General features: G+C 44.9%; 1 protein-coding gene across 3 annotated transcripts in view; it reads right to left on the bottom strand.

The window, feature by feature from the left end:
- Positions 1-25963, bottom strand: part of LOC137520871 (FRAS1-related extracellular matrix protein 1-like) — a 288103-nt gene that overhangs the window by 207286 nt on the left and 54854 nt on the right. For all 3 annotated transcript variants that reach the window (XM_068239387.1, XM_068239388.1, XM_068239386.1), the window contains 3 exons: positions 24811-24978; positions 14000-14208; positions 3753-3846 (listed from right to left, as the gene is read on the bottom strand). In XM_068239387.1, coding sequence (XP_068095488.1) covers positions 3753-3846; positions 14000-14208; positions 24811-24978 — 471 coding nt within the window. The remainder of the gene's footprint in view (positions 1-3752; positions 3847-13999; positions 14209-24810; positions 24979-25963) is intronic.

Here is a 25963-nt window from a genome sequence, read left to right as displayed (position 1 = left end):
CTTCCTACTTTGCAATGTACTGATTTATTTTTCCCCTTTTCCTATATAAATCTGTGCCCAGAGTTGGGCTTTAATTGTGATTTGTTGTGGAAGTGAGAAGACGTGAGTCCCGTCTGTTGCGGGGAGGCATTTGCGTGTGACATAACGCACAGATTTCCACGCGCAGCTGCTGTGAACCATTCCTGTTGTCAGTGATATTGCAGGTGTAAGTGACAGAGCCGATGCCTCATTACTCTCCTAATTACACACTCCACTCAGAGGTTAATGGAAGCGCGTGTTTAACAGGATGAGGGAGAGCCCAGAGAGAGCGCCATTTGCAGGAGTAATGAGAGCCGCTTCTATCATTATTTGTGGCGCTACATTACCATGGAACGTGTCCTTAAAATGATTTTTGTTAGGCTAATTACTGTATTCAATGTATGAATGTCCATATACATCTCTGCTTTATAAAACGTTTTTCTTGCTCTTTTCTGTAGGATTACAGCGATATTCAAGAGGGGCTGCAGTCAAAATTTCATCATGAATATAATAGATTTTTTTTTTTACAATACTTATACATTAATTATTTAGTCAGTGTTTGCCCATTGTAAACACTCTCCTCACACCGTTTTACTTTCTGAAATTTATCACAAGCAGCAACCTCTTTAGTACTGGCAGGTGATCTCTGTGGAATGTTTGTTTACCGGGACTTTTAAATGAAGTAGAAAAGACCTCTGGTCTCCCAGAATGCTCGGGGGGATTCTGCATAATAAGCAGCCTAGGACAAGCCTCGGTGGGGGGGGGGGGGGGGGGGTGGGTGGAGATACATGCCAACAAACAACAATATATACATATAGGCAACGCAGGTAAAAAGGGCACTGGACATTTGGGCGCCGCCATATGCTGTAATGTGAATTATGACTATAGCGCCACTCAAGGCCAAAAATAAAAAAAAAAGGTGCAATTCGGCTGTCAGCAATTGTTGGCAGCCGAATTCCATTTTTACAGAGTCCATAGCCGAGTCCATGGCGGACTCCAGCACATCCTACTCTCAGGGAACATAGAGGTCTGGGCCATGTGCCATGCCATTCCTTCCCCGGCCACACTGTCTACCATCCATAAGGTGTTGCTTGAAGTACAGGTGTATTCATAAAATACACAGTGATGACTACAAAGAATCACTCTCTCTTAGCACAGGGAGGAAGTGGGTGGAGTCAGGTGAAGAGGAGGCAAATCCCGTTCTACTAGTAGGAAGGAGCTACAGGAGCCAGTCAGACCGGTATGTTGCTGTTTGCTCCTTTGAAAGAAATGAGTGCAGGAAATAAATGCTATAAAAAGTATATGCACAACCCCATTTCCAAAACTGTTGGGATGCTGTGTAAGATGTACATAAAAACAGAATGTGATGATCTGCAAACCATTTAAATCCTGTATTTAATTGCAAACAATACAAAGACAAAATAGCAAATGCTGAATCTAAGAAATATTATTGTTTTTGAAAAGACATATGCTCATTTGCAGCTTGATGCCACTAACACATTTCATTGTCTTTGCACCATTCTCAATCAAATATAGGGTTTACATAATTTGCAGATCATTGCATTCTGTTTTTATTTACATTTTATAGCATCCCAACTGTTTAATAAACAGGGATATACAGTATATTTAAGCTGCCATACATGCTCATGACACATACAGACTCCAAATCATAGCGCGTGATAGCTGTAATTCACTGTTCTTATCATGGCCTACATTTAAAAGTACCGCAAGCAAATCTGAGCGCAGTGATAAAAAAATTACAAAAATCGTTTTTTAAGAACAACTATCAAATAAACTGTTTTTCTGTAAACCTCACATATCTATAGAGCTTTAAGCCATCAACACTAGAATGCTTTTCAGAGGTCTCTCAGCACAGCCTGTGTAAAAAAAAAAGCCTTGTTTGCCAGCTGTTTTGTAACAATTCTGTGTCGGCATCAGGGGGGAGGGGGAGGCAGAGCTGAACTGTAATCTGTCTGTAAACTGTTTACTTAACACTGCATGGCAGAGAGAGACACACAGACATAAAAAGATAACTTCAGCTGATGATGGGCACAGTCCTCCATAATAATGCCCACAGTGAAAACTGTTTTCTGTAAATGTAATTTTCACCGTATAAAACATGAAAAGATGAAAAAAGCCCTTGTATTGCTATTTGATAGTAATTACTGGAAATATATGTGGCATTTACAGTTTTAGTTAACTTTGATAGTTGTCCTTTAAGGATGCAGGAAATAGTGCTTATAGAATATAGATACATTTACTGATATTCTACGAATAAATTGATATAGTGAGATATCTGTAATATTTGCTGATATTTCACTATGACCTAACCTCTCCCTACTCTCATACAGAACCCCCATTGGTGGTGCCTAACCTTAACCCCCCCTCCCCTGGTGGGTGCCTAACCTTAACCACCAAACCCCTCCCCCCTCAGTGGGCCCCTAACATTAACCCTGCCCCGATGGGCAACTAACCTAACCCCTGAGACCACCTAACCTTGCCCCTTCCATCCCCAGTCCTCCCCTAGCTTTAACCCCTGAGGGAAATTTGGCCGGCTGCTAAATAGCGGTGCAGGGCCACGGACATTATTGGACAATATTACCTTTTCTGTTTCATTGTGTGAATATTTTACAGAAACTGAAATGGGTACAGGATACATAGTGTGACCCCAATATCATGACTCCTGCTCCCACTGGGCTTCTGCAACCCCAACAGCCCCACTGAGCCCAACCCGATCCCCCCAACACCCCCCACCCCCATCCCGAACCGAAGAACCTTGAAGAAAAGCTGTAACCCCTTTCTTAAGTTAAATTCCAAAGAAAGCCTGTTTACAAATCGGATAAGAGGAAGTGACAATGCTCTTTGTACACTCCATCAGTATCATTGACAGGTACTGGTGGAAAACCATGGCGCGTTCTAACTACAATGGAGCCCTGAGGCAAAATTTATCTGGGGCCCCCTGACAGATCCCTAACAGACCTAACACCAGCTTCTCTAAAACAGCATTAGGGGCCCTTTTGTTGATGTCAAATTGTGCTGACCCTGAAAACAAGGACACTTTTCAATGTGTATGGAGGAGAGAAGAACACAGCAGAACATCCAACAAACTAAACAATAAAGTACGTTTTAAAGCTAATGGGAAGCAGGAAAAAAACAGATACTCACCTAAGGAGAGGGAGGCTCTGGGTCCTATAGAGCAATCCTGTTCCTCTCATGGTCCCCTCGTTCCAGTGCTAGCTCCTCCTTTTGAATCTCCCACAGCACGAGGCTTTGGAAGAAGACAGGTGGCTTTGTACTGAGCATGTGTGAATGCGTGTTAGCGCAGTACAGAGCCGTCCGTCTTTGAGAGCACTCGGGCTCCTGAAGACTTCTGCAGAAGCAGAGAGAAGTATTCGATCAATCAGATGAATACTGCTATGAGGGGAGCCAGTGCTGGAACGTGAGAGGAGCGGGAAGGCTCTATAGGACCCAGAGCCTTCCCTCTACTTGGGTAAGTATTTGTTTTTTGATTTTTTTCCTGATTCCCATTGACTTTAAACTGGAACACAGATCTTGCTATTGCCATTTGCTTGAATAAACACACTGTAAAGACTTTGTTGTTCTGTTAAGAGGAGTAAGATGTTAACATTGCACTTGGCTTAATAGCTGTTCCCAAATCCATTCATACAGTCTATGCAGGCTTTTAAGTAAGTGGTTTTATTTAATTTATTTTTTCGTCTCTCACATTAGATTACCTGAATGCCAAGCACGGCTTCTGCACTGTTTACTCCATCTGTTACCATGAAAACAATCCTATCTTCAGTGAATTCTGAGTCATCATGCTGATACCTGCAGGCAACAACACAAGGAACGGTTTCCACTAAGTCATTGACAGTCACTCAATTCTTGACCATGTTGAGGTCCATACATAGTCTCATTAATTACATTTCAAAGGAAAACTTTAACTTATTCTTCACAGAAACTAGTTAGTAAACATATAAAGGACACAAGAGTCACACTTACCACATCCATATATTAGAGGAAAGAAGCATTGTCAAAGCCCACATCAGAGATAGTGATACTGTTTCTCACGCTCAACACTATGAAGAGGAACTTTAACTGATGATTGAACTTCATCCCAATCAGTAGCCGATACCCTCTTTTCCCATGAGAAATATTTAACTTTTCTCGAATAGATCATCAGGGACATCTGTATGGCTGATATTGAGGTGAAACAGTGTGATGTCAGGGCCATGGCCCTGACAGTTTCCTGTCTGTGAACCTTATTGTATTGTGGTAAAAAACAACTGTTTCTGCCAAGCAAGCAGTATCTCCCTTTGTGGGTATCAGGCAAATCGGGCGCACGCAGCTTCTGGACTAATTGGACGCCACCATAGACTTCAATTGAACGTATCGGCAAGCCGGCGCCAAAAGGGAAATTCGGGCTCCAGGCAACACCAAATAATTATCTTTTTTGCAGGGGGTTTCTCTTTTTTGAAGCTGGCAACAAAGGGGACATTCGGGTGCCCAGTAATTATCATTCTTGGTGCCGGGAGGATGGTTAGGGTTAGGCGTTAGGAATGGGGTTTGTTCGAGGGGCGGTTAGACTAGGCGTCAGGAAGGGGGTTTGTGCAGGGGGGTTCTTAGGGTTAGGCACCACCAGGGGGGTCTTAAGGTTAGGCACAACACGGGGGATCTTAGGGGGAGGCACCAGTGGGGAGGTGGGGGTCTTAGGGTTAGACACCACCGGGAGGGGGGGTCTTAGGGTTAGGCATCGGTAGTGGAGAGTTCTGTATGAGAGTAGTGTTAGGTTTAGCTATAGTAAAATATTAGTAACAATTACTGATATTTTACTATCAAAAATTAACATTTTAAATAGTAAGCTCATCAGTGGCGTAGCTAAAGAGTTGTGGGCTCCGATGCAAGTTTTACAATGGGGCCCCCCAAGCACTCTATACATAGCAATTGATACGGCGCACCAAAACCTTCCAATGGCAACTGCAGTGTCTGAGGTGCAAGAAGGGGATGGGGAACAGATTGTTAATAATTACCACTATTCAAAGTGTCTATATAAGTGATTATATGAACACAGGACCAATAGAGAGCTAATACTGTAGTTTAGGGAGGGCCCTTTGGGGCCCCTTTGGCCCAAGGGCCCCAATGCGGTGGCTACCTCTCCAACCCCTATTGCTATGCTCCTGAAGCTCATGGTGCATCAAACACCTTGAACAAATTACACGATGTACAGCAATCAATTCTTGATCTACCTTCTATTTTTTTAACTTCCCACTTTGTATTGATTTATTCCCCACCCCACGTCTATCTTTCAGTAAAGTTCCTCTTTTTTTCCAAAACAAGACCCTTTAATTTGTTACCGTATTAGTAAAGTTAGACGTATTTCACTATTTGACAACAAGATTGTGTGAACTTTATCAACAAGAAGAATTACAATCCAATTTAACTTTGCTGCTGGTTGTCAATGACACAAAGTGCGCCATTATATGCCAATCGGAATTTGTCACCCCTGCTCCTCCATTACATGCCTGGCTTTCAATTCTCAATGAATAAGGGTCATAGGTGAGGCCTATCACTCTTCAGCAGAGGCTCACAAGACTTGCGAGCTCCGGGGATGCTCTCTGTTTTTTTAAACTTGTCTGTCTGGTTCTCAGGGGGCTTAAATCAATTTCCCCCTTCACCATAAAGTCAAATGGCCTATGGGAATCCCCACTCCTCCATTGCACTGTGTCTCTGGCTTTTCTGGTGGTCTCTGATAATAGGATTCTGTCTAGCGCAATTCCCCCCACCTACTCCTTGCTGGAGGGCGAAGGGTTTTATTTTTTTGTGAATTTCTTTTATTGTCACACATCTGCGCCGCAGTACTTTATGACGTGCTGTATTGTCTGTGAAGCGATAAAGTTGTTTGATCATTGAAATGGAAAGCGCCACACTCTACAGAGGAGGATTAATTAAACAAAAAATAAGGGTCCTTGTTAATCAAGGATACCGTCTGTCAACATTATGTTCCATCAAGCAAATCTCTCGTTTATCTAGAAAAACAGTTTTCAAGTTAAAATTTTGAAACTCCTTTTTGTGGAAGCCGTAGCTTTATTTCTAGTTAAGCACAATAATGTTTGTGTGTATGGGAACATAAATAGTAAGTGTTATTAATGTGTATTCATATAGTGATGCCATTTGTCTAAGTGCTTTACAGACTATACAGTCATGCCATTAAAAGACATATAGCGCAAATAATTGTAAAGTTTAAAATACATACATATTAAAGTACATTTTTCCCCAGAGTAAAATGCAAATAAAAATGCATACATATAAAAGCACATTTTCCCCCAGAGTAAAATGCACTATGAATTACTTTTTTTTTTAAGTTGTTGTCACTTACAGTAGGTTGTGAAAATCTGACAGATCTGTCAGGTTTTGGACCAGTCCATCTCCTCATGGGGGATTCTCAGTTATTTCTTAATTTACATAACCACTTACTGAACTGCAGTTGATCAGTCCAACTGCCAAAATAGCGTGCAAGTAAGTAGGGAAGACCGCTGACATCTTTGTATAGATCCTTTCCAAGAAGGGTTTTGTAAAGAATAAAGTTAATGAGAATTCCCTGTGAGTAGATAGCGCATTCCAAAACCTGACAGATCTTTTAGCTTTTTGTTAGCTACTGTAAATGGCAATAATATAAGAAAAAAAGCAATTTATATTGCATTGGGAAAAATGTACATTTAGTACATTGTACTGTATGTACTGTACTGTATGTATTTTACAATTTTATGCATTTTACATCCTTAAAGAGACTCTGAAGCGATCAAAAATTGCTATTTTTACCTTCTAGTTCTCTTTTGTAGTTCCATTAGATGTAAACCGCCGCATCCCCGCTGCAAAACGAGGGCTTTAGACCCTCCAAATCCTCAGGGGACAATCCGCCCAGCGCTTCCTGAAAGAGGCAGAGCTTTCAGCTGCAGCTCTGCCTCTACTAATGTCAATCGCCGCGGATCACCGGAAAGAGGCGGAAATCCGCACGGCAATTGACGTCAGGAGATGGTCGTGGAGTGTGCTGCCCTGAGAGGCAGAGCTTTCTGCTGTAGCTCTGCCTCTCCTGACGTCAATTGCCGTGTGGATCTCCGCCTCTCTGGTGATCCACAGCAATTGACATCAGTAGAGGCAGAGCTGCAGCTGAAAGCTCTGCCTCTTTCAGGAAGCGCCGGCCGGATTGTCCCCCGAGGATTTGGGGGGTCTAAATCCCTCGTTTTGCGGCGGGGATGCAGCAGTTTACATCTAATGAGAGTACTGAAGCGAACTAGGAGGTAGTAAAAATAGCAATTTATGTTCGCTTCAGTATCTCTTTAACTGGTACTCAGAGGAGTTGACAATCTAATCTGTACCATAGTCTTATGTCCCCACTGTAGACTAAGATCAATTTGGGGGTAACCAAACAACTTGTCTGTATTGATTGCTAAGCGCTCAGTACTGGATACAGCTACAGATATTGTATGGTTTACTGACCTGATGAAGTGGCAGTTGCCTGTGAAACGCACTGTCAATTTTTTGTGCTGAACAAAAAGTCTGAATCTTTTGTCCAATGAATCATTCAAGGTAAGTCAAGACTTATTTGCACGTATTTGTACGTATCTTTTATTAGCGTTTTTTTTTTCTTTGGGCGCCTCTCGCAGTATTTTGATTAACTTGTCTGTATGTTTTTGTAATAAAAAAGTCACTCCAAAAGAGTTATTGTAAGAAACGCATATGCCTCTGAAATAGGTTATGTAACGTCTATTCCCTAATGATATACATACTGTACTGTATGTAGCACCAATAAACAGACCCTGTTTGACCCTGACAAAATTGGTGAAAAACCTTCAGCATGCTGGAGAGTTTGTGAGGCGGTCACAGATATGTTTTGCCAGCATGCATCTGCTTTTAGCACATCGGATGTTTAAACAATAGCAGCGACTGAAAGCATTCTTCCCCTCATTAACCCACCCACCAGAAGCTTCTCCATCATGCCCTCTTCTTTCCACCCGCCCTCCATAGAAACAGTACACGTTACTCAATTGTAGTCAAACGACATGTCTGTTCACTCTCATGTCCGCATCTGTTGTCCTGGCAACAGTTAATGGCCTCAATTCACTAAGCTTATCTCCTATTTTACCTCAGACAAACCTAAAGTTAACTCTTCGGTCCTTAAAGGACTTATGAGGCCAAAATCTGCCCCCAAAACGTAAAAAAGTGAACTACCTGCATGACTTTGTAAGGCACGGAGGACGCCGTCCGCGCCCCCCGTGCCGTTCTACCTGGTCCCCTCTGCTCAATAGCCCCCTGAAAGGCTGCGACTCCGCTGTCCGGGTCGGTATCTGCAGCCTGCATAAAGATGGCCGCTGGTGCTGGCCACGGCTGTGCAGTCCGCATAGCCGCTACTGCGGCTGCGCAGCTCTAGGGCCAACCCCCCGATCCACGTAACAGGCAGCGTGGATCGGAGGGTTGGCCCTAGAGCTGCGCAGCCGCAGTAGCGGCTATGCGGACTGCGCATCCGTGGCCAGCTCCGGCGGCCATCTTTATGCAGGCTGCAGATACCGACCCGGACCGTGGGGTCGAAGCCTTGAGCAGAGGGGACCAGGCGGAACGGCACGGAGGGCGCGGACGGCGTCCTCCGTGCCTTACAAAGTCATGCAGGTAGTTAACTTTTTTTACGTTTTGGGGGCAGATTTTGGCCTCGTAAGTCCTTTAAGTTAACTCTTCAATCCTTAAAATAACTCCAGAATTCTAAAATTAAAGACAGGCTGTTAATTAACTGCATGTGAAAATAACTACAGAGGAGGGAACTAAGCTACAGCGGAGGTAACTTAAAGGGAACCTGTACTGAGTAAAATTATTTAAAATAAACACATGAGGTAACTTCAAATGAACATTAAATAGTTACCTTGCCATCAGTTCCTCTCAGAAGCTCACCATTTTCTACTGACAATGATCCCTTCCAGTTCTGACAACATTTTGTCAGAACTGAAATATATCAGTTGCTGTCAGGTATATATCAGTTGCTGTCGGTTAGAGCTGAGTGGACAACTGATGTGCCTGGTAATGTCCATGATTCCCTATGGCTCAAGTGGACGATGTTACAGTTTAACAGTGTGCTGACCAGAAATCTGTTATGAGGTAATGGTCATTTTCAAAATGGAGGATTGAGAATTCCCTTGATCACAGTGGACAAACAGACGTGGGAGAGGAGAAAGTGATTGAGGAGTAGACTACACGGGAGGTAAGTATGACTTGTGTATGGTTATTTTGACTTTTAATTTTCAGTTCAGGTTTTCTTTAACCACTTCCCAACCGCCCACTGCACAGGGGCGGCCAGAAAGTGGATCCCGCAAGGACCGCCGCATGTACAATTGGCGGCGGTCCTTGTACGGGCATGGGCGGAGCGATCGTGTCATTCGTGACGCGATCAGCCACCGGCGACTGGCTCCGCCCCCCTCACGCTGTAATCCGCCGGCCGTTCGGAATCGCCGGCGAGTTACTAGCACCCGGATCGCCGCATACAAAGTGTATAATACACTTTGTAATGTATACAAAGTGTATTATACAGGCTGCCTCCTGCCCTGGTGGTCCCAGTGTCCGAGGGACCACCAGGGCAGGCTGCAGCCACCCTAGTCTGCACCCAAGCACACTGATCCCCCCCCCCTGCCCCCTGATCGCCCACAGCACCCCTCATACCCCCCCCTGCCCACCCCCCAGACCACCGTTTGCACCCAATCACCCCCCTAATCACTCATCAATCACTCTCTGTCACTATCTGTAAACGCTATTTTTTTTATGCCCTAAACTGCCCCCTGCTCCCTCCTGATCACCCCCCACCCCTCAGATTCTCCCCAGACCCCCCCCCCCTGTGTACTGTATGCATCTATCCCCCTGATCACCTGTCAATCACCTGTCAATCACCCATCAATCACCCCCTGGCACTGCCACCCATCAGTCAGCCCCTAACCTGCCCCTTGCGGGCAATCTGATCACCCACCCACACCAATAGATCGCCCGCAGATCCGACGTCAGATCACCTCCCAAGTGCAGTGTTTACATCTGTTCTCTGCCCTAAACACCCATCAATCACCCATCAATCACCCCCTATCACCACCTGTCACTGTTACCCATCAGATCAGACCCTAATCTGCCCCTTGCGGGCACCCAATTACCCGCCTACACGCTCAGATTGCCCTCAGACCCCCCCTTATCAATTCGCCAGTGCATTATTTACATCTGTTCTTCCCTGTAATAACCCACTGATCACCTGTCAATCACCCATCAATCACCCCCTGTCACTGCCACCCATCAATCACCCCCTGTCACTTCTACCCATCAGATTAGACCCCTATCTGCCCCTAGGGCACTCAATCACCCGCCCACACCCTCAGAACGCCCTCAGGCCCCAGCCCTGATCACCTCGACAGTGCATTGCTTGCATCTATTCCCCCCTCTAATCACACCTTGAGACACCCATCAATCACCTCCTGTCACCCCCTAGCACACCTACCCATCAGATCAGGCCCTAATTTGCCCCGTGTGGGCTCCTGATCACTCGGCCAAACCCTCAGATCCCCCTCAGACCCACTTCCGATCACCTCCCCAGTGCATTGATTGCATCTATTTTCCCCTCTAACCACCCCCTGAGACACCCATCAATCACCTCCTGTCACCCCCCTAGCACTCCTATCCATTAGATCAGGCCCAATACAATCTAAAAGGCCACCCTGCTTATGACCGGTTCCACAAAATTCGCCCCCTCATACACCTGTCATCAAAATTTGCAGATGCTTATACCCCTGAACAGTCATTTTGAGACATTTAGTTTCCAGACTACTCACGGTTTTGGGCCCGTAAAATGCTAGGGCGGTATAGGAACCCCACAAGTGACCCCATTTTAGAAAAAAGACACCCCAAGGTATTCTGTTAGGTGTATGATGAGTTCATAGAAGATTTTATTTCTTGTCAAAAGTTAGCGGAAATTAATTTTTATTGTTTTTTTTTACAAAGTGTCATTTTTCACTAACTTTTGACAAGAAATAAAATCTTCTATGAACTCATCATACACCTAACGGAATACCTTGGGGTGTCTTCTTTCTAAAATGGGGTCACTTGTGGGGTTCCTATACTGCCCTGGCATTTTAGGGGCCCTAAACCGTGAGGAGTAGTCTAGAAAACAAATGCCTCAAAATGACCTGTGTGAATAGGACGGACGTTGGGCCCCTTAGCGCACCTAGGCTGCAAAAAAGTGTCACACATGTGGTATCGCCGTACTCAGGAGAAGTACTATAATGTGTTTTGGGGTGTATTTTTACACATACCAATGCTGGGTGGGAGAAATCTCTCTGTAAATGGACACTTGTGTGTAAAAAAAATCAAACAATTGTCATTTACAGAGATATTTCTCCCACCCAGCATGGGTATGTGTAAAAATACACCACAAAACACATTATACTACTTCTGCGGTACCACATGTGTGGCACTTTTTTACACCCTAAGTACGCTAAGGGGCCCAAAGTCCAATGAGTACCTTTAGGATTTCACAGGTCATTTTGCGACATTTGGTTTCAAGACTACTCCTCACGGTTTAGGGCCCCTAAAATGCCAGGGCAGTATAGAAACCCCACAAATGACCCCGTTCTAGAAAGAAGACACCCAAAGGTATTCCGTTAGGAGTATGGTGAGTTCATAGAAGATTTTATTTTTCGTCACAAATTAGCGGAAAATGACACTTTGTGAAAAAAAACAATTAAATTCAATTTCTGCTAACTTGTGACAAAAAATAAAATCTTCTATGAACTCACCATACTCCTAACGGAATACCTTGGGGTGTCTTCTTTCTAAAATAGGGTCATTAGTGGGGTTCCTATACTGCCCTGGCATTTTAGGGGCCCTAGACCGTGAGGAGTAGTCTTGAAACAAAAATGACCTGTGAAATCCTAAAGGTACTCATTGGACTTTGGGCCCCTTAGCGCAATTAGGGTGCAAAAAAGTGCCACACATGTGGTATCGCCGTACTCAGGAGAAGTAGTATAATGTGTTTTGGGGTGTATTTTTACACATACCCATGCTGAGTGGGAGAAATATCTCTGTAAATGGACAATTGTGTGTAAAAAAAAAAAAAAACAATTGTCATTTACAGAGATATTTCTCCTACCCAGCATGGGTATGTGTAAAAATACACCTCAAAACACATTATACTACTTCTCCTGAGTACGGCAATACCACATGTGTAGCACTTTTTTGCAGCCTAACTGCGCTAAGGGGCCCAAAGTCCAATGAGCACCTTTAGGCTTTACAGGGGTGCTTACAAATTAGCACCCCCCAAAATGCGAGGACAGTAAACACACCCCACAAATGACCCCATTTTGGAAAGTAGACACTTCAAGGTATTAAGAGAGGGGCATGGTGAGTCCGTGGCAAATTTCATTTTTTTTTTTGTCACAAGTTAGCAGAAATGGAAACTTTTTTTTTTCTTGTCACAAACTGTCATTTTCCGCTACCTTGTGACAAAAAATAATATCTTCTATGAACTCACTCTGCCTCTGAGTGAATAATTTGGGATGTCTTCTTTCCAAAATGGGGTCATTTGGGGGGTATTTATACTATCCTGGAATTCTAGCCCCTCATGAAACATGACAGGTGGTCAGAAAAGTCAGAGATGCTTGAAAATGGGAAAATTCACTTTTTGCACCATAGTTTGTAAACGCTATAACTTTTACCCAAACCAATAAATATAGGCTGAATGGGTTTTTTTTAATCAAAAACATGTTTGTCCACATTTTTTCGTGCTGCATGTATACAGAAATTTTACTTTATTTGAAAAATGTCAGCACAGAAAGTTAAAAAAAAATCATTTTTTTGACAAAATTCATGTCTTTTTTGATGAATATAATAAAAAGTAAAAATCGCAGCAGCAATCAAATAGCACCAAATCAAAGCTTTATTAGTGACAAGAAAAGGAGTCAAAATTCATTTAGGTGGTAGGTTGTATAAGCGAGCAATAAACCGTGAAAGCTGCAGTGGTCTGAATGGAAAAAAGGGTCTGGTCCTTAAGGGGGGTAAAGCCCTAGGTCCTCAAGTGGTTAAGGAATGGAGAAATAAGATAACTCCCTCACTGTGTGGTGGCAAGTTTTCTCTTGCCTTATTATCTCTAGCATGATCTTGGTGAATTGAGGCCAATTGTAATCACCATTAGTCATTTATGGACAGCCATGCACTTGAATTGCACCTGTCATTAGAGAATGCATTCTAAATTACTCAGATGTAACAAGTATGCACTACACAGATCCGGTGTTCACGAGGTCCTCTGCCTCTCCTGATGAGCATACTTGTCCCATGGAGACTCAGACACCATTACAGCAAGACAATCAACCTTACATCATTTTTTATAAGGAAGTCAAGGTGGCAGTCACTATAATTATGAACGTGAGTGCATACATTAAAATACATTTCTCCTATTTAAATGTGAAAAGTCACTTAAAGAGGGACTTTTGCGAATAGGGAAAAAATAAATCAGTAAATTAAAATGTGAGAAGTTAAAAAAAAGGAGATCAAGAAATGATTGATATTCGCCATGTAATTTGTACATATTGTTTGATCCACAACCAGCCTGCACATCATCATCTTTACTACTGGCAGACATGAAAAAAGCACCAACTGCCATCATCTATAGCCATACTCCCTAACAATGCAATACGCTAAAAGGTTGTTTTTTTTTAATAAAAATAAATATGCACAGAGGGAGATACTGGTTGCTTAGCAGTTGGGAACAGCTATTATTTTCCACAATGCAACACTGTTTATAGACAGGAAACTGTCAGGACCTAGGTCCTGACATCACACTGTGGGAGGGGTTCACCACAATATCAGCCATACTGACCTCCCTGATGATCGATTTAAGAAAAGGTAAGGATTTCTCATGGGAAAGGTGTTTATCAGCTACTGATTGGGTCAGTTACTCTTTAATTCCTACCTGACTTTCAATGTCCGTAAGTCCTCCACCTTAAATGATCCGCCCTCAGACAGAGTAACTCCGTGAAGTTCAAGGTTTCCATGTGTAGGGCGGCTTTTCATTACAATTCTTATCTGATCCTCTTTGGTGTCCACATCGGAAATAACAAGACTCTCCCCAGTAATAAGACAGCTTGCCCCTTCCTCTGTTCTTACAGGGCTGGTAAAAACCTGAAAAGGAAGATCATAGACGATAAATTAGCATATAAATTAGCATAAACAGTAAAACTTTATCAAAAAACTCATTTCACTGTATTTTTTTGATCAGCTAACTGTATTTCAGTCCGTTCCAGTCATATCATTGGTACAGGTGAAACGAGTACAGCTGAAATCACTCTGTCATTCTGATTGAATTCTAAAGGTAGACTGATTGCTACGAAATAAGGGCAGATGTGCTTGAAATTGTTGTCTTCTTTTGTTAGTAATGGTTACACATGTGGCCATCATTGCTTTGGCCTCAAACGCAGGGAAAATGTTACTAAGAATATTGCATCTGAAAGAACCATTTACTGGACCATCAAGAACTTGGCGCTTTATAAATACAATAAATAATAATAATAAAAATAATAATAACTTCCAAGTGAGAGTTGGGAGAGGGAGAAAAAAACCTAAAGACAAAGACACCGGTAGCCCAATATGGTGTAATATGTCAATATAGCAAATAGTTGTTGAATTGTTATACTCACAAAACAGGGTTGCTAGGAAAGCAACCACTTAATTTGCATGAGGAGAAGTACCATCCCCTCTTAGCCTTTGTTGTAAGTCTGGTTCGTTGCTACTCCAGAAAAAAAAACAGCTAAGAGGAGGAATACAATAGCAGGTATCCCTTCGGTAAGGGGTAAATCATAGGCGGGGCCGCCACCAGACTTTTGGGGCCCCTCACGCATCATCAGGCATGTCCAACCCCCCCCGGGCCGACCCACTGGTTGCTGTGCCCACCCAATAACCACCCCACCCCCGCGTATCCGTACGCGAAGTGCGCTGTGGCGAAAAATGTGCATGGCTCCAACACTGAAGAAAGCAGCATGCACAGCGTGATGCGGCAAAAAGTGGGCGTGACCATGGCATGTTGTGGGTGGAGCCAAATACTAGCAAAATACAGGTAGTCCCCAGTTAACAAATGAGATAGGAACTTGTAGGTCCATTCTTATCCTTTACCAGTTCTCTTTTGTCCCCCCCTTTTCTTTCTGTTCCTCTTTTCTCCCCCTCTGTCTCACCTCAGTTTGTGCCTCTTTTGTGTCCCTCTGTGTGATCTCATGTTTCCATCTTAACGCTTTTCTCCCTGTGCCTCTTTTGTCCACCTCTGTTCCCCCTGTGCCTCTTTTATCCCCGTGTTACCTCTTGTCCCCTTCTGTCTCAGCTCGTCCCCCTGCCTTAGCCAGGTATACGTGCCCCCAGTATAGGTATCAAGGCATAGGTGCCCCCAGTATAGGTAGCCAGGTATAGGTTCCCCCAGTATAAGAAGCCAGCTATAGGTGGTGCCCCAGTATAGGTAGCCTGGTGTAGGTAGCCTGGTATAGCTGGTGCCCCAGTATAGGCCAGCAAGATACAGGTGCCCCAGTATAGATATTCAACTATAAGTGGTGCCCCGGTATAGGTAACCTGGTGTAGTTTCCCCCAGTATAGGTAGCCTGGTATGGGTGGTGCACCAGTATAGGTTAGCCAGATACAGGTGCTCCCAGTATAGGTAGAAAGCTATAGGGCATCACCTATACTTGGCTACCTATACTGGGGCACCACCTATACCTGGCTACAGGCTACCTATACTGGGCCACCACCTATATATGGCTACCTATACTGGGGCACCACCTACACTTGGCTGCTTATACTGGATATAAGCAGCCAAGTGTAGGTGGTGCCCCAGTATAGATAGCCATATATAGGTGGTGGCCCAGTATAGGTAGCCTGTAGCCAGGTATAGGTGGTGCCCCAGTATAGGTAGCCAAGTATAGGTGGTGCCCCACTATAGGCAGCCAGGTATAGGTGGTGCCCCAGTATAGGTAGCTAGGTATAGGTGGTTCCAGCCCCAGTATAGGTAGCCAGGTATAGGTGGTGGCCCAGTATAGGTAGCCTGTAGCCAGATATAGGTGGTGCCCCAGTATAGAAAATCTGCTGTAGCGGGCTCACTCATCTGCTCCCCACGTTCAAGCGCTGATGCCACTCTTCTCTCAGTGCTGGAACGCGGTGTGCTTGTTAGTAAACCACAGGTTCGTTGCTAGCACATGCGGCCATTCCAGCACTTTGGGGGGGGGGGGGGGGGGCAGGGCCCCCAGAAGCCCTGGGCCCCTCACTGCAGTGTCAATTGTCCCCCCCCTGATGGCTGATCATAGGAAACAGTGGATGGCCCATCAAGAAGGACTCACTTCAAACTTCAAAATAGGAACTCGTCTAGTGCTGAAATAAAGTTCCCATTTTGAAGTGTGAAGTGAGTCCTTCTTGAAGGTAGGACTCAGTTATACCTTCCTGTACCTGTACATGCACCACTGGGCGCCAAGTGAGAGGTTCAACTGTGGTGAAGAAGGCTTCAGAATGTACAAGAGTGTTCAGTAAGCACCAGGACCATCTTCTCCTGTGGATTCAGCTAGAGAATCTTGTTGCAACTATTGCAGAGCTTGCTCAGTATTGGCAGCAGGTTGGTCTGAGTTCATATGCAACACACAGTTAGGGGAAAACCTTTCGAGAATGGCCATGTGTAGATAAGAGCAGTAAGGAAGCCTCTTTCCAAATATCAAGGACTGAAATTCTGCACGAACTACAAGGATTGAGCAGCAGAAGACTGATGTAAAATTATTTTCTCTGAGCAATCCTCCTTCTGATTGTTTGTAACTTTTGGAAAATTGATTGCCCTGGGAAGAAAAGGAGAATGCCACCACTAGTACTGTGGGGTGCCAGAGAGAATTTGCGTGTGAAGCAGCTTCTCATCCAAAGAACGGGCTCACTTACAATTCTTCACAAGAACATGAATAAAGAATGGCACCACAACATTCTCTGAGTGCAACCTAATGATTTAGGCACAATTTGTAATAATCTGTGTATTTACAAAGGAGCACCATGTCACAAGGCAACGTGATGTCAAAGTGAATCAGAGATCTAACATTGGGCCTGATTCACAAAGCCGTGCTAACTGTTAGAACGCTGGTGAAAAGCCCATTATCACGCCTAAACTCAGTTTAGGCGTGATAAAATAAACTCGCACGCAAAGTTTACGTGCACAACGCCATTAAACCCTATGCGACATTTTGTGCGCACAGGACTTTGCGCGCAAAACTTTGTGCGAGAGTTTTTCCCTCAAAGCGGTGCTAACCTACTTAGTGCAATGCTTATCACTCCCAAAAGTCTTTAGGCGTGCTAACTAGATTAGCCCATTGACATTTTTACTGGACAGGCGCTTCCATAGAGGCAAAGAAGGCAATTGCCCCAGTACCCCAAAACCTGTGGAGGCCACCCAAGGTGCCCCTTCTCCTCTCTAGCTATGGTGACCCATGACAGAAGGGCTGATGAGTCTTTACTCTGTATAGGAAATGGAGGTGAATAATGGGAACCCCCCCAAAAATGCTTTTAAGAGACATATGATGGACACAGAATAATATGTGACATGGGGGGAATAAGGAAAAAATGGATCACCAGCCATCAGGATTAAGCACAAAAGCTGATAGCCATTCTGAATTGCAGACGTTATGAAGCAGACGGGTCAACACTGTAAATATGAACTCTTTAACTTGAAATATTTTGCATATTTTTTTTGCAATTACACCCATATTTAATTACAATTTGGACATTCAATTGATTCTGTGTAATCCATTCATAATTTCACATAGTTACATTGTGTAAGTTTGTGCCAACCTAAGCGGTTAATTGCAAAGCATGTATGTAGTAAGCATGTTAAGAGGAATAGTGGAAACAAAGCAAAAAAAACCAAACATTTTTCAAAAAAGAACTTTATTCATTTTTTGAGAAAATTGTTTTAAAAAATGTAATGGAAAAATGTTTTTTTTTTAAACTCACAAAAATGACAGTTTAACCACTTTACCCCCGCGCGTACGTATTTCTCCGCCCCTTTTTCCATCCTTTAAAAACCAGGGACGGGGAAACACGTACTTTCCGCGTTCCCGACGCTGCCCGCGCTCCCGCTCGTAAACACGCCGCCCGCCGCTAGTAAACACGCCGCCGCCCGCTCGCCCAGAGATCAATGAACGGGAAAATCCATTCCCGTTCGTTGATCTAAGCCCCACAATGATCAGCTGCTCTCCTATGGGCAGCGCGATCATTGTGAGAAAAAACTCACGTGTCCAGTCTCCTTATTCTTCCTCCAAGCTTCCGGAAGGAAGCTTGGAGGTCGCATTAAAACAAAAAGTTACTGTGGCCATCTTGTGGCCAAATAGTAAACTACACCCTACACATTTTTCACATACAAATAAATGACTTTTACACATAAAATTAACTCATTACCTCCCACACTCCCCATTTTTTTTTTTTTTGTAATTAAAAAAAAATTAAAAAATTTACAATTAAAAAAAATACATAAATAGTTACCTTAGGGACTGAACTTTTTAAATATTTATGTCAAGAGGGTATAACACTGTTACTTTATAAACTATGGGCTTGTAATTAGGGATGGACGCAAAACTGAAAAAAATGCACCTTTATTTCCAAATAAAATATTGGCGCCAAACATTGTGATAGGGACATAATTTAAATGGTTTTATAACCGGGACAAAAGGGCAAATACGTTTCATGGGTTTTAATTACAGTAGCATGCATTATTTAAAAACTATAATGGCCGAAAATAATTATTTTTTTCCCCACATTTTTCCTATTTTCCCATTAAAACACATTTAGAAAAAAATAATTCTTGGCATAATGTCCCACCTAAAGAAAGCCTAATTGGTGGTGAAAAAAACAAGATATAGTTCATTTCATTGCGATAAGTAATAATAAAGTTATAGACGAATGAATGGAAGGAGTGCTGAAAGGTGAAAATTGCTCTGGTGCTCAGGGGGTAAAACCCCTCAGTGGTGAAGTGGTTAAAAAACATTTTTGTATTTTCAAAATCAATTACAGTATCTCAAAAACGACAAGGTTTTTTTGAAATATTTTTTTTTAACTTGTTCCCACTATTACCCTTAACATACGTAGCAATTTTGGTGTCAATAGAATTTATGGGGGCTTTGCTATCAACACGAAATTAGAAATTTCTGTCTAAACAATTTGTCTTGAATAGTGTTGGGCGAACATGTAGATGTTCGGGCCGAACAGGCCGAACATGGCCGCGATGTTCGGGTGTTCGAGCCGAACTCCGAACATAATGGACAGGGCCGGCCCGCTCATGAGGCGGGGTGAAACTTTTGCCTCAGGCGGCAAATTTCCAGGGGCGGCACCCGCCCGTCCGTGGGTGCGGGGAGCCGGCCCGCCGAGCTGGAGGGGTAGCTGGCAGGACGGGGGTATTGGGCCAGCGGCGGGGAGGGAGGTTGGACCCCCCCCCTCCCTCGCCTGGGTCCCCCGTCCTCCGCTCCCCTCCAGCCTAAATAGAAGCAGCCGTATGTGTAAGAGGCACGGGCGGGGAGACACTCACCTCCTCCTCGCTCCAGCGTGCGCTCCACTGACATCACTTCCTGCAACGCTGCAGGAAGTGATGTCAGTGGAGCGCATGCTGGGAAGAGGTGAGTGTCCTCCCCGCCCGTGCCTCTTACACATACGGCTGCGTCTATTTAGGCTGGAGGGGAGCGGAGGACGGGGGACCCAGGCGAGGGAGGGGGGGGTCCGACCCCCCTCCCCGCCGCTGGCCCAATACCCCCGTCCTGCCAGCTACCCCTCCAGCTCGGCGGCCCCCCAGAGCGCCCCCCCCCCCCCCCGAGGGGGGGGGGAGGGGCGGCGGTGGCAATTTTTTAAAAATTTGCCTCAGGCGGCAAAAAGTCTAGGGCCGGCCCTGATAATGGAAGTCAATGGGGACCCGAACTTTCGTGCTTTGTAAAGCCTCCTTACATGCTACATACCCCAAATTTACAGGGTATGTGCACCTTGGGAGTGGGTACAAGAGGAAACATTTTTTAGCAAAAAGAGCTTATAGTTTTTGAGAAAATCGATTTTAAAGTTTCAAAGGGAAAACTGTCTTTTAAATGCGGGAAATGTCTGTTTTCTTTGCACAGGTAACATGCTTTTTGTCGGCATGCAGTCATAAATGTAATACAGATAAGAGGTTCCAGGAAAAGGGACCGGTAACGCTAACCCAGCAGCAGCACACGTGATGGAACAGGAGGAGGGCGGCGCAGGAGGAGAAGGCCACGCTTTGAGACACAACAACCCAGGCCTTGCATGAGGACAAGAAGCGTGCGGATAGCAATTTGCATTTTGTCGCCATGCAGTCATAAATGTAATACAGATGAGAGGTTCAATAAACAATAAACAGTAATTGGTGTTGTCCAGAATGCGCACAATGCGTGGGTCGCGTTCAATGCAGTCCTAGGCCGAAGAGGTCATAGCCTAGGGTAGTGTTGGGCGAACACCTGGATGTTCGGGTTCGGGCCGAACAGGCCGAACATGGGCCAGATGTTCGGCATGTTCGGCCCGAACGCCGAACTCAATGGGAGTCAATGGGACCCCCGAACATGCCCATTTTGGGGGCCCTATGGGGTCGCAGGCATAAGGGGGGAGCATGCCCCGGTCGCGGGGGGGGGGGTCGGAAATTCCCCCCACCCCCTCCGCTAGCGCTCCCCCCTCTGCCCGCTTCTCCATACAAATAGTTTGAAACAAGTTCAATAGTACCTGGGCTGGTGGCACTGGCTGGCAGTGGAGTGAGGAGGAGGAGGAGTCCGAGTAGCAGAGTGACGTTGAGGCCGGGCAGCGGGCGGTTCAGCGCTAGTACCCTTGTGGTACTTCCGCCCTTTCTCTGACCTCACGTCCTCTGCGTGATGACGCATACGAGGGTACGCGTGATGCGTACCCTCGTATGCAGAGGACGTGAGGTCAGAGAAAGGGCGGAAGTACCACAAGGGTACTAGCGCTGAACCGCCCGCTGCCCGGCCTCAACGTCACTCTGCTACTCGGACTCCTCCTCACTCCACTGCCAGCCAGTGCCACCAGCCCAGGTACTATTGAACTTGTTTCAAACTTTTTGTATGGGGAAGTGGGCAGAGGGGGGAGCGCTAGCGGAGGGGGTGGGGGGAATTTCCGACCCCCCCCGCGATCGGGGCATGCTCCCCCCTTATGCCTGCGACCCCATAGGGGGCATAGGGGGGCAGTATTCGGCCGAACAGGGCCCTGTTCGGCCGAACAGGGGCCCTGTTCGGCCATGTTCGGCCATGCATTCTGCAGTTCGGGCGAACCCCGAACAGTTTGGCCGAACACCACCAGGTGTTCGGCCGAACTCGAACATCACCCGAACAGGGTGATGTTCTGCAGAACCCGAACAGTGGCGAACACTGTTCGCCCAACACTAGCCTAGGGTCACAAAAACCTGTTTATTTGGGCAATTTCAATGGTGGCGAGTCTGACGTACATAAATCGCAGCAATGGCCGTTAGCAACGTCTGAATCTCACGAAATGTCTCATGCAGGTAGAAGACATATTGTTAGACTTGGGCTCCAAAGATGGGTTCCCTACATCTCTGCAAACCAGAGTTACAGGGCTCCAAATTTGGTAAAATCCCCCATAGGCTTTCATTGGGCCTCCTATTTACAGTTCCAAAATCTCACATCTTTTCAAAGGGCAATTGCTCAGCAGTGGCAAAACTCACCAGTCATGATCCCCCTAAGAGTCCCTACAATGCTAGAAAATTTGGTACTGCTGAGCCATTGCCCTTTGAAAAGATGTGAGATTTTGGAAAGTGAAATAGGGAGGCAATGAAAGCCTATGGGGGATTTTACCAATTTTGCACCCCTGTAACTCTGGTTTGCAGAGATGTAGGGACCCCATCTTTGGAATCCAAGTCTAACAATATGTCTTCTACCTGCATGAGACATTTCGTGAAATTCAGACGTTGCTAACGGCCATGGCTGAGAATTATGTACGGGCATATACTCCAAGCAACAAAGACAATTGTTTTTAGAAAATTTATCAAAATGGTTTTATTAATTATCAAAATAGAATACACAGTAAAATGAATTAGCACATTAAAAACAACAAGCAGTCCACTAGCTATCAACACACCACCCACTCATACCAACATCTGCACATGCCCATACACCCCTGATGATAAGGCTCAAATATAGAGACTCAAATCTCGGCTGATTCAAATTGGATGGTTGTAGTGGAAGTTCATATATGGGGCATCTATTTGATGTCAACAGTTGGTAAACAAAACTAAAGCAAAGTCCAGCCGAACCCAGCAGAATATAATGGTACTGCAATGCCATATTCCAGATTGGGGATTGGTTGGGCTTCCCTAGTGCAGCCAAGCCTCCCAGTGGCCAGGTTGTCAACCCCTAGGAAGGTATGAAGAGTTAAGGTTTGCAGTTGGTGCCACCACTGTGGAGCAAATTGTGTGGTTAGTACATGGTAATAGGTAGATTTTCTTTAAGAGGTAGGAGGAGAGAGAGAGAGAGAGAGAGAGAGAGAGGCTGTACAATGTTTACTTGCAGCCTAAACCTGGATTTTTACAGCAAGTCATTATTGCATTTCAATGAAATGTAAAAATGGAACATGAACTAGAGCTTAAAATATAAAAACTTTTCCATTTCCTACAAAAAAGCTTATTTTTTTTCTAAGACAAAGAAAGTGCTTTGGTTTTTGAATGAGGAGGCAGAATAGATGGTTTTGGTTTCTGGTTTTGGTTTCCGGCCCAGGTAAAAGGGCCAATATTGTGAACCTTCACAGGTGTCTAAGGTCACGTTCACAGTGGCTATTGCGTTTCCTGTGACAGCAGGAATGCAATTCAATGGATCAGGACAGCGGGGCCGCACATTACCTGCGTATAGTGACGCATACAGTCAATGAAAAGTATACTTTTCTCTTACTATTAACGTGTATTTAACAGTAATGCACTGCATGCCATACCGCAACCTGCTATACCACCACACACCCGCCGCACTGTGAATGTCGCATAGGTGGTGCATTGCAGTGCGGTAAGCCACGTTACAAAGAGGACATAACACCACAATGCACCACTGTGAACATGGCCCCCATTGTCAGCTACTCTTACAGTGATTTCTGCAGGTGTAAAACATTGAAAGCAAAACTTCTCTCCGTGTAGCTAAACAATTTATCAAAAGGAAATGTGTGCCTTTTTGCTCATTCACAGTAGGGATGTTCATTCAGCTTCCGCGGAATTGAAATTTGCGCATTACCGGAAATGGGTTTACCGCAACGGTAATCAGAAATTAATCTTAGAAATCGGATTTCCAGGAAAATACAGCATTACCGCAAGTCGGTAATTTTAGCCCAATCACACAACTCGGAATCATTGGACCAATCAGAGAATGTGGGATTTTTCTGCAAAAATCAGATGACTACCTTAATTTTAGACCAATCACAAGACTTGAATACAACCAAGTATTTTTGAGTCTTGTGATTGGCTTAAAATGTCTGTGGTATTCTAATTGCTGCGGTGAAATTCAGCATTCTCTGATTGGTCCAATACTCGGAAGTATTATAATAAACTAACTTTTTTAACTTCTTAACATCTGCTCCACGCCGATTGGCGTGAGCGGAATGGCAGCCGCAGGACCACTCCACGCCAATTGGCGTCAAGTCCTAGGGGTGGAGATCCGGGGGATCAGGTTAGCCAATGCGCACGCATCCCTACTTACATGATGGAGCTCCGCTCCATCATCAGCCTCCCAGCTGCGATCACCGTTAGACGGTGAAACTGCCATCTATTTACATGGTACAGCACTGCGATCTACCGCAGCGCTGTACTGGGGACAGCCGTGTCTGTCCCCCTGAGCGGCAGGGAAGCGATCTGCTGTCATAGACTGAAGCCTATGACAGCCGATTGCGCTGATTGGCTGGTGGGGGGGGGGGGAATAAAAAAAAAATAGGCAAATTTGTTATTAAAATAAAGAGATAAATATTTATATAAAAAAATAAACATCCTGGGAACGATCATAGCCCACCAACAGAAAGTTCTGTTGGTGGGCAGAAAAGGGGAGGGCGGGAATTACTTGTGTGCTGAGTTGTGGGGCCCTGCAGCGAGTCCTTAAAGCTGCAGTGGCCTTAATTGTAAAAAATAGCCTGGTGACTAAAGGGGGTTTAACCACCTTAGCGGTATGGACGAGCTCAGCTCGTCCATTACCGCCAGAGGGTGCCGCTCAGGCCCTGCTGGGCCGATTTTCATCAAATAAAAAGCAGCACACGCAGCCGGCACTTTGCCAGCCGCGTGTGCTGCCTGAGCAGCGGCGAAAGAGGGTCCCCCCAGCCGCCCGAGCCCTGCGCAGCCAGAACAAATAGTTCCGGCCAGCGCTAAGGGCTGGATCGGAGGCGGCTGACGTCAGCAGTTGGCTGCATGAAATAGTTTTTTTTCTATTAAAAAAAAACCCTCCCGCAGCCGCCCTGGCGATCTCAATAGAACGCCGGGGTGGTTAAGACCGCCGTGGTCCTTAGGTGGTTAAGAACATGACCAAAAAAAGACATTCCTCGGAAATTAGATTTCGAAAATCCACGGAATCGGTATCGCCATATTCGGTAATCTGAATTTCCATGGAATGGGAAATTGACATTTTTGTCCACCCCTCATTTCTAGCAATGCAAGCCAGTATGGCCTTGTCCCCCAGTGTCACATAATGCATTATGCAGTTATGAAGCATAAATGATTAGCTTGTGTTGTTTTTATGTCCATACCTTCGGCGCCTGGTCATCCACCGGCAGGACTGTTATATTGAACAGAAGTCCGGTAAGTCTCCCACCATGTTCATCGCTCATAGAGAACTCAAACTGCACATACATGGGGTCTGACCCGATGTCCTGCATGGGGGGCATGTATGCCACTTTTAGGTGGGTTACTGCATCCTGGAAAGAGGAGATTTGGAGATGCCATCAACAGCCAAAACAGTAGTTCTAATTTACATATAAGACCAAAACAAAGGAAAACCCTGCGTGCATGAAAAAAGGGCGCCATGAAAAAAGGGCCCGACTTATTAACGAATTTGGCGCCGGGTATTAACGAAATTTGATAGCGAGAACCATTGTTGTCAAGCTTTATCAACGATATTTACTGTTGCAACAAACAAACGAGATATAATAACGAAAAAATATTAACGTTAAATGTTGCATTTTTCGTCAATACTGCTTAACCCAACCCTACCCTCACCCAGAACTCTCCCCTGGTGGTACCTGAAACTAACCACTCCCCTAGTGGCGCCTAACACTAACCCCCCTGGTGGTGCCTAACCCTAACCACCCCCCTGGTGGTGCCTAACCCTAACCACCCCCCTGGTGGTGCCTAACCCTAACCACCACCCCTGTTGTTGCCTGAAACTAACCACTGCCTAGGTGGTGCCTAACCCTAACCACACACCCTGGTGGTGCCTAACCCTACCCACTCCCTTTGCAGAAACACACATATATTTACATATATTAACGATAGTACCTTTGAAAACATATCTAATATTATTAACGAGAATTTTTGCAGCGTCCTTTTTTCTGCTTTTTTCACCGTATTAACGAAAGTTGCATTAAAGTCTATGGCGGCGTCCTTTTTGTCCACCCTCAGCCGGCGCCCTTTTTTCCTGCTACCAAAACCCTGGTGTCTACTGACTAAAAACCCTATATATTATAAAAACATAGCATCATCCACACTGATAAAATACAAACATGTGGTACAAATGCCTCTTGGAGTAGAGTATTTTACTGTGTTAACCATTGGTTACAGCAGCGAGTTTTGAATCAGGGTGATGCCATTTATTGGCTAACTTAAAAGAAGTAGTATCATTATGATTCAAAACATGCTGATGAGCCCATTCATTGGGATGGGCATTATCAGAATTAAATTACT

The sequence above is a fragment of the Hyperolius riggenbachi genome, chromosome 6, assembly GCF_040937935.1.
Source record: "Hyperolius riggenbachi isolate aHypRig1 chromosome 6, aHypRig1.pri, whole genome shotgun sequence".
Classification (NCBI taxonomy): domain Eukaryota; kingdom Metazoa; phylum Chordata; class Amphibia; order Anura; family Hyperoliidae; genus Hyperolius; species Hyperolius riggenbachi.
Note: the sequence above shows the minus strand (reverse complement) of the source record. Positions and strands in the feature narration are given on the sequence as shown.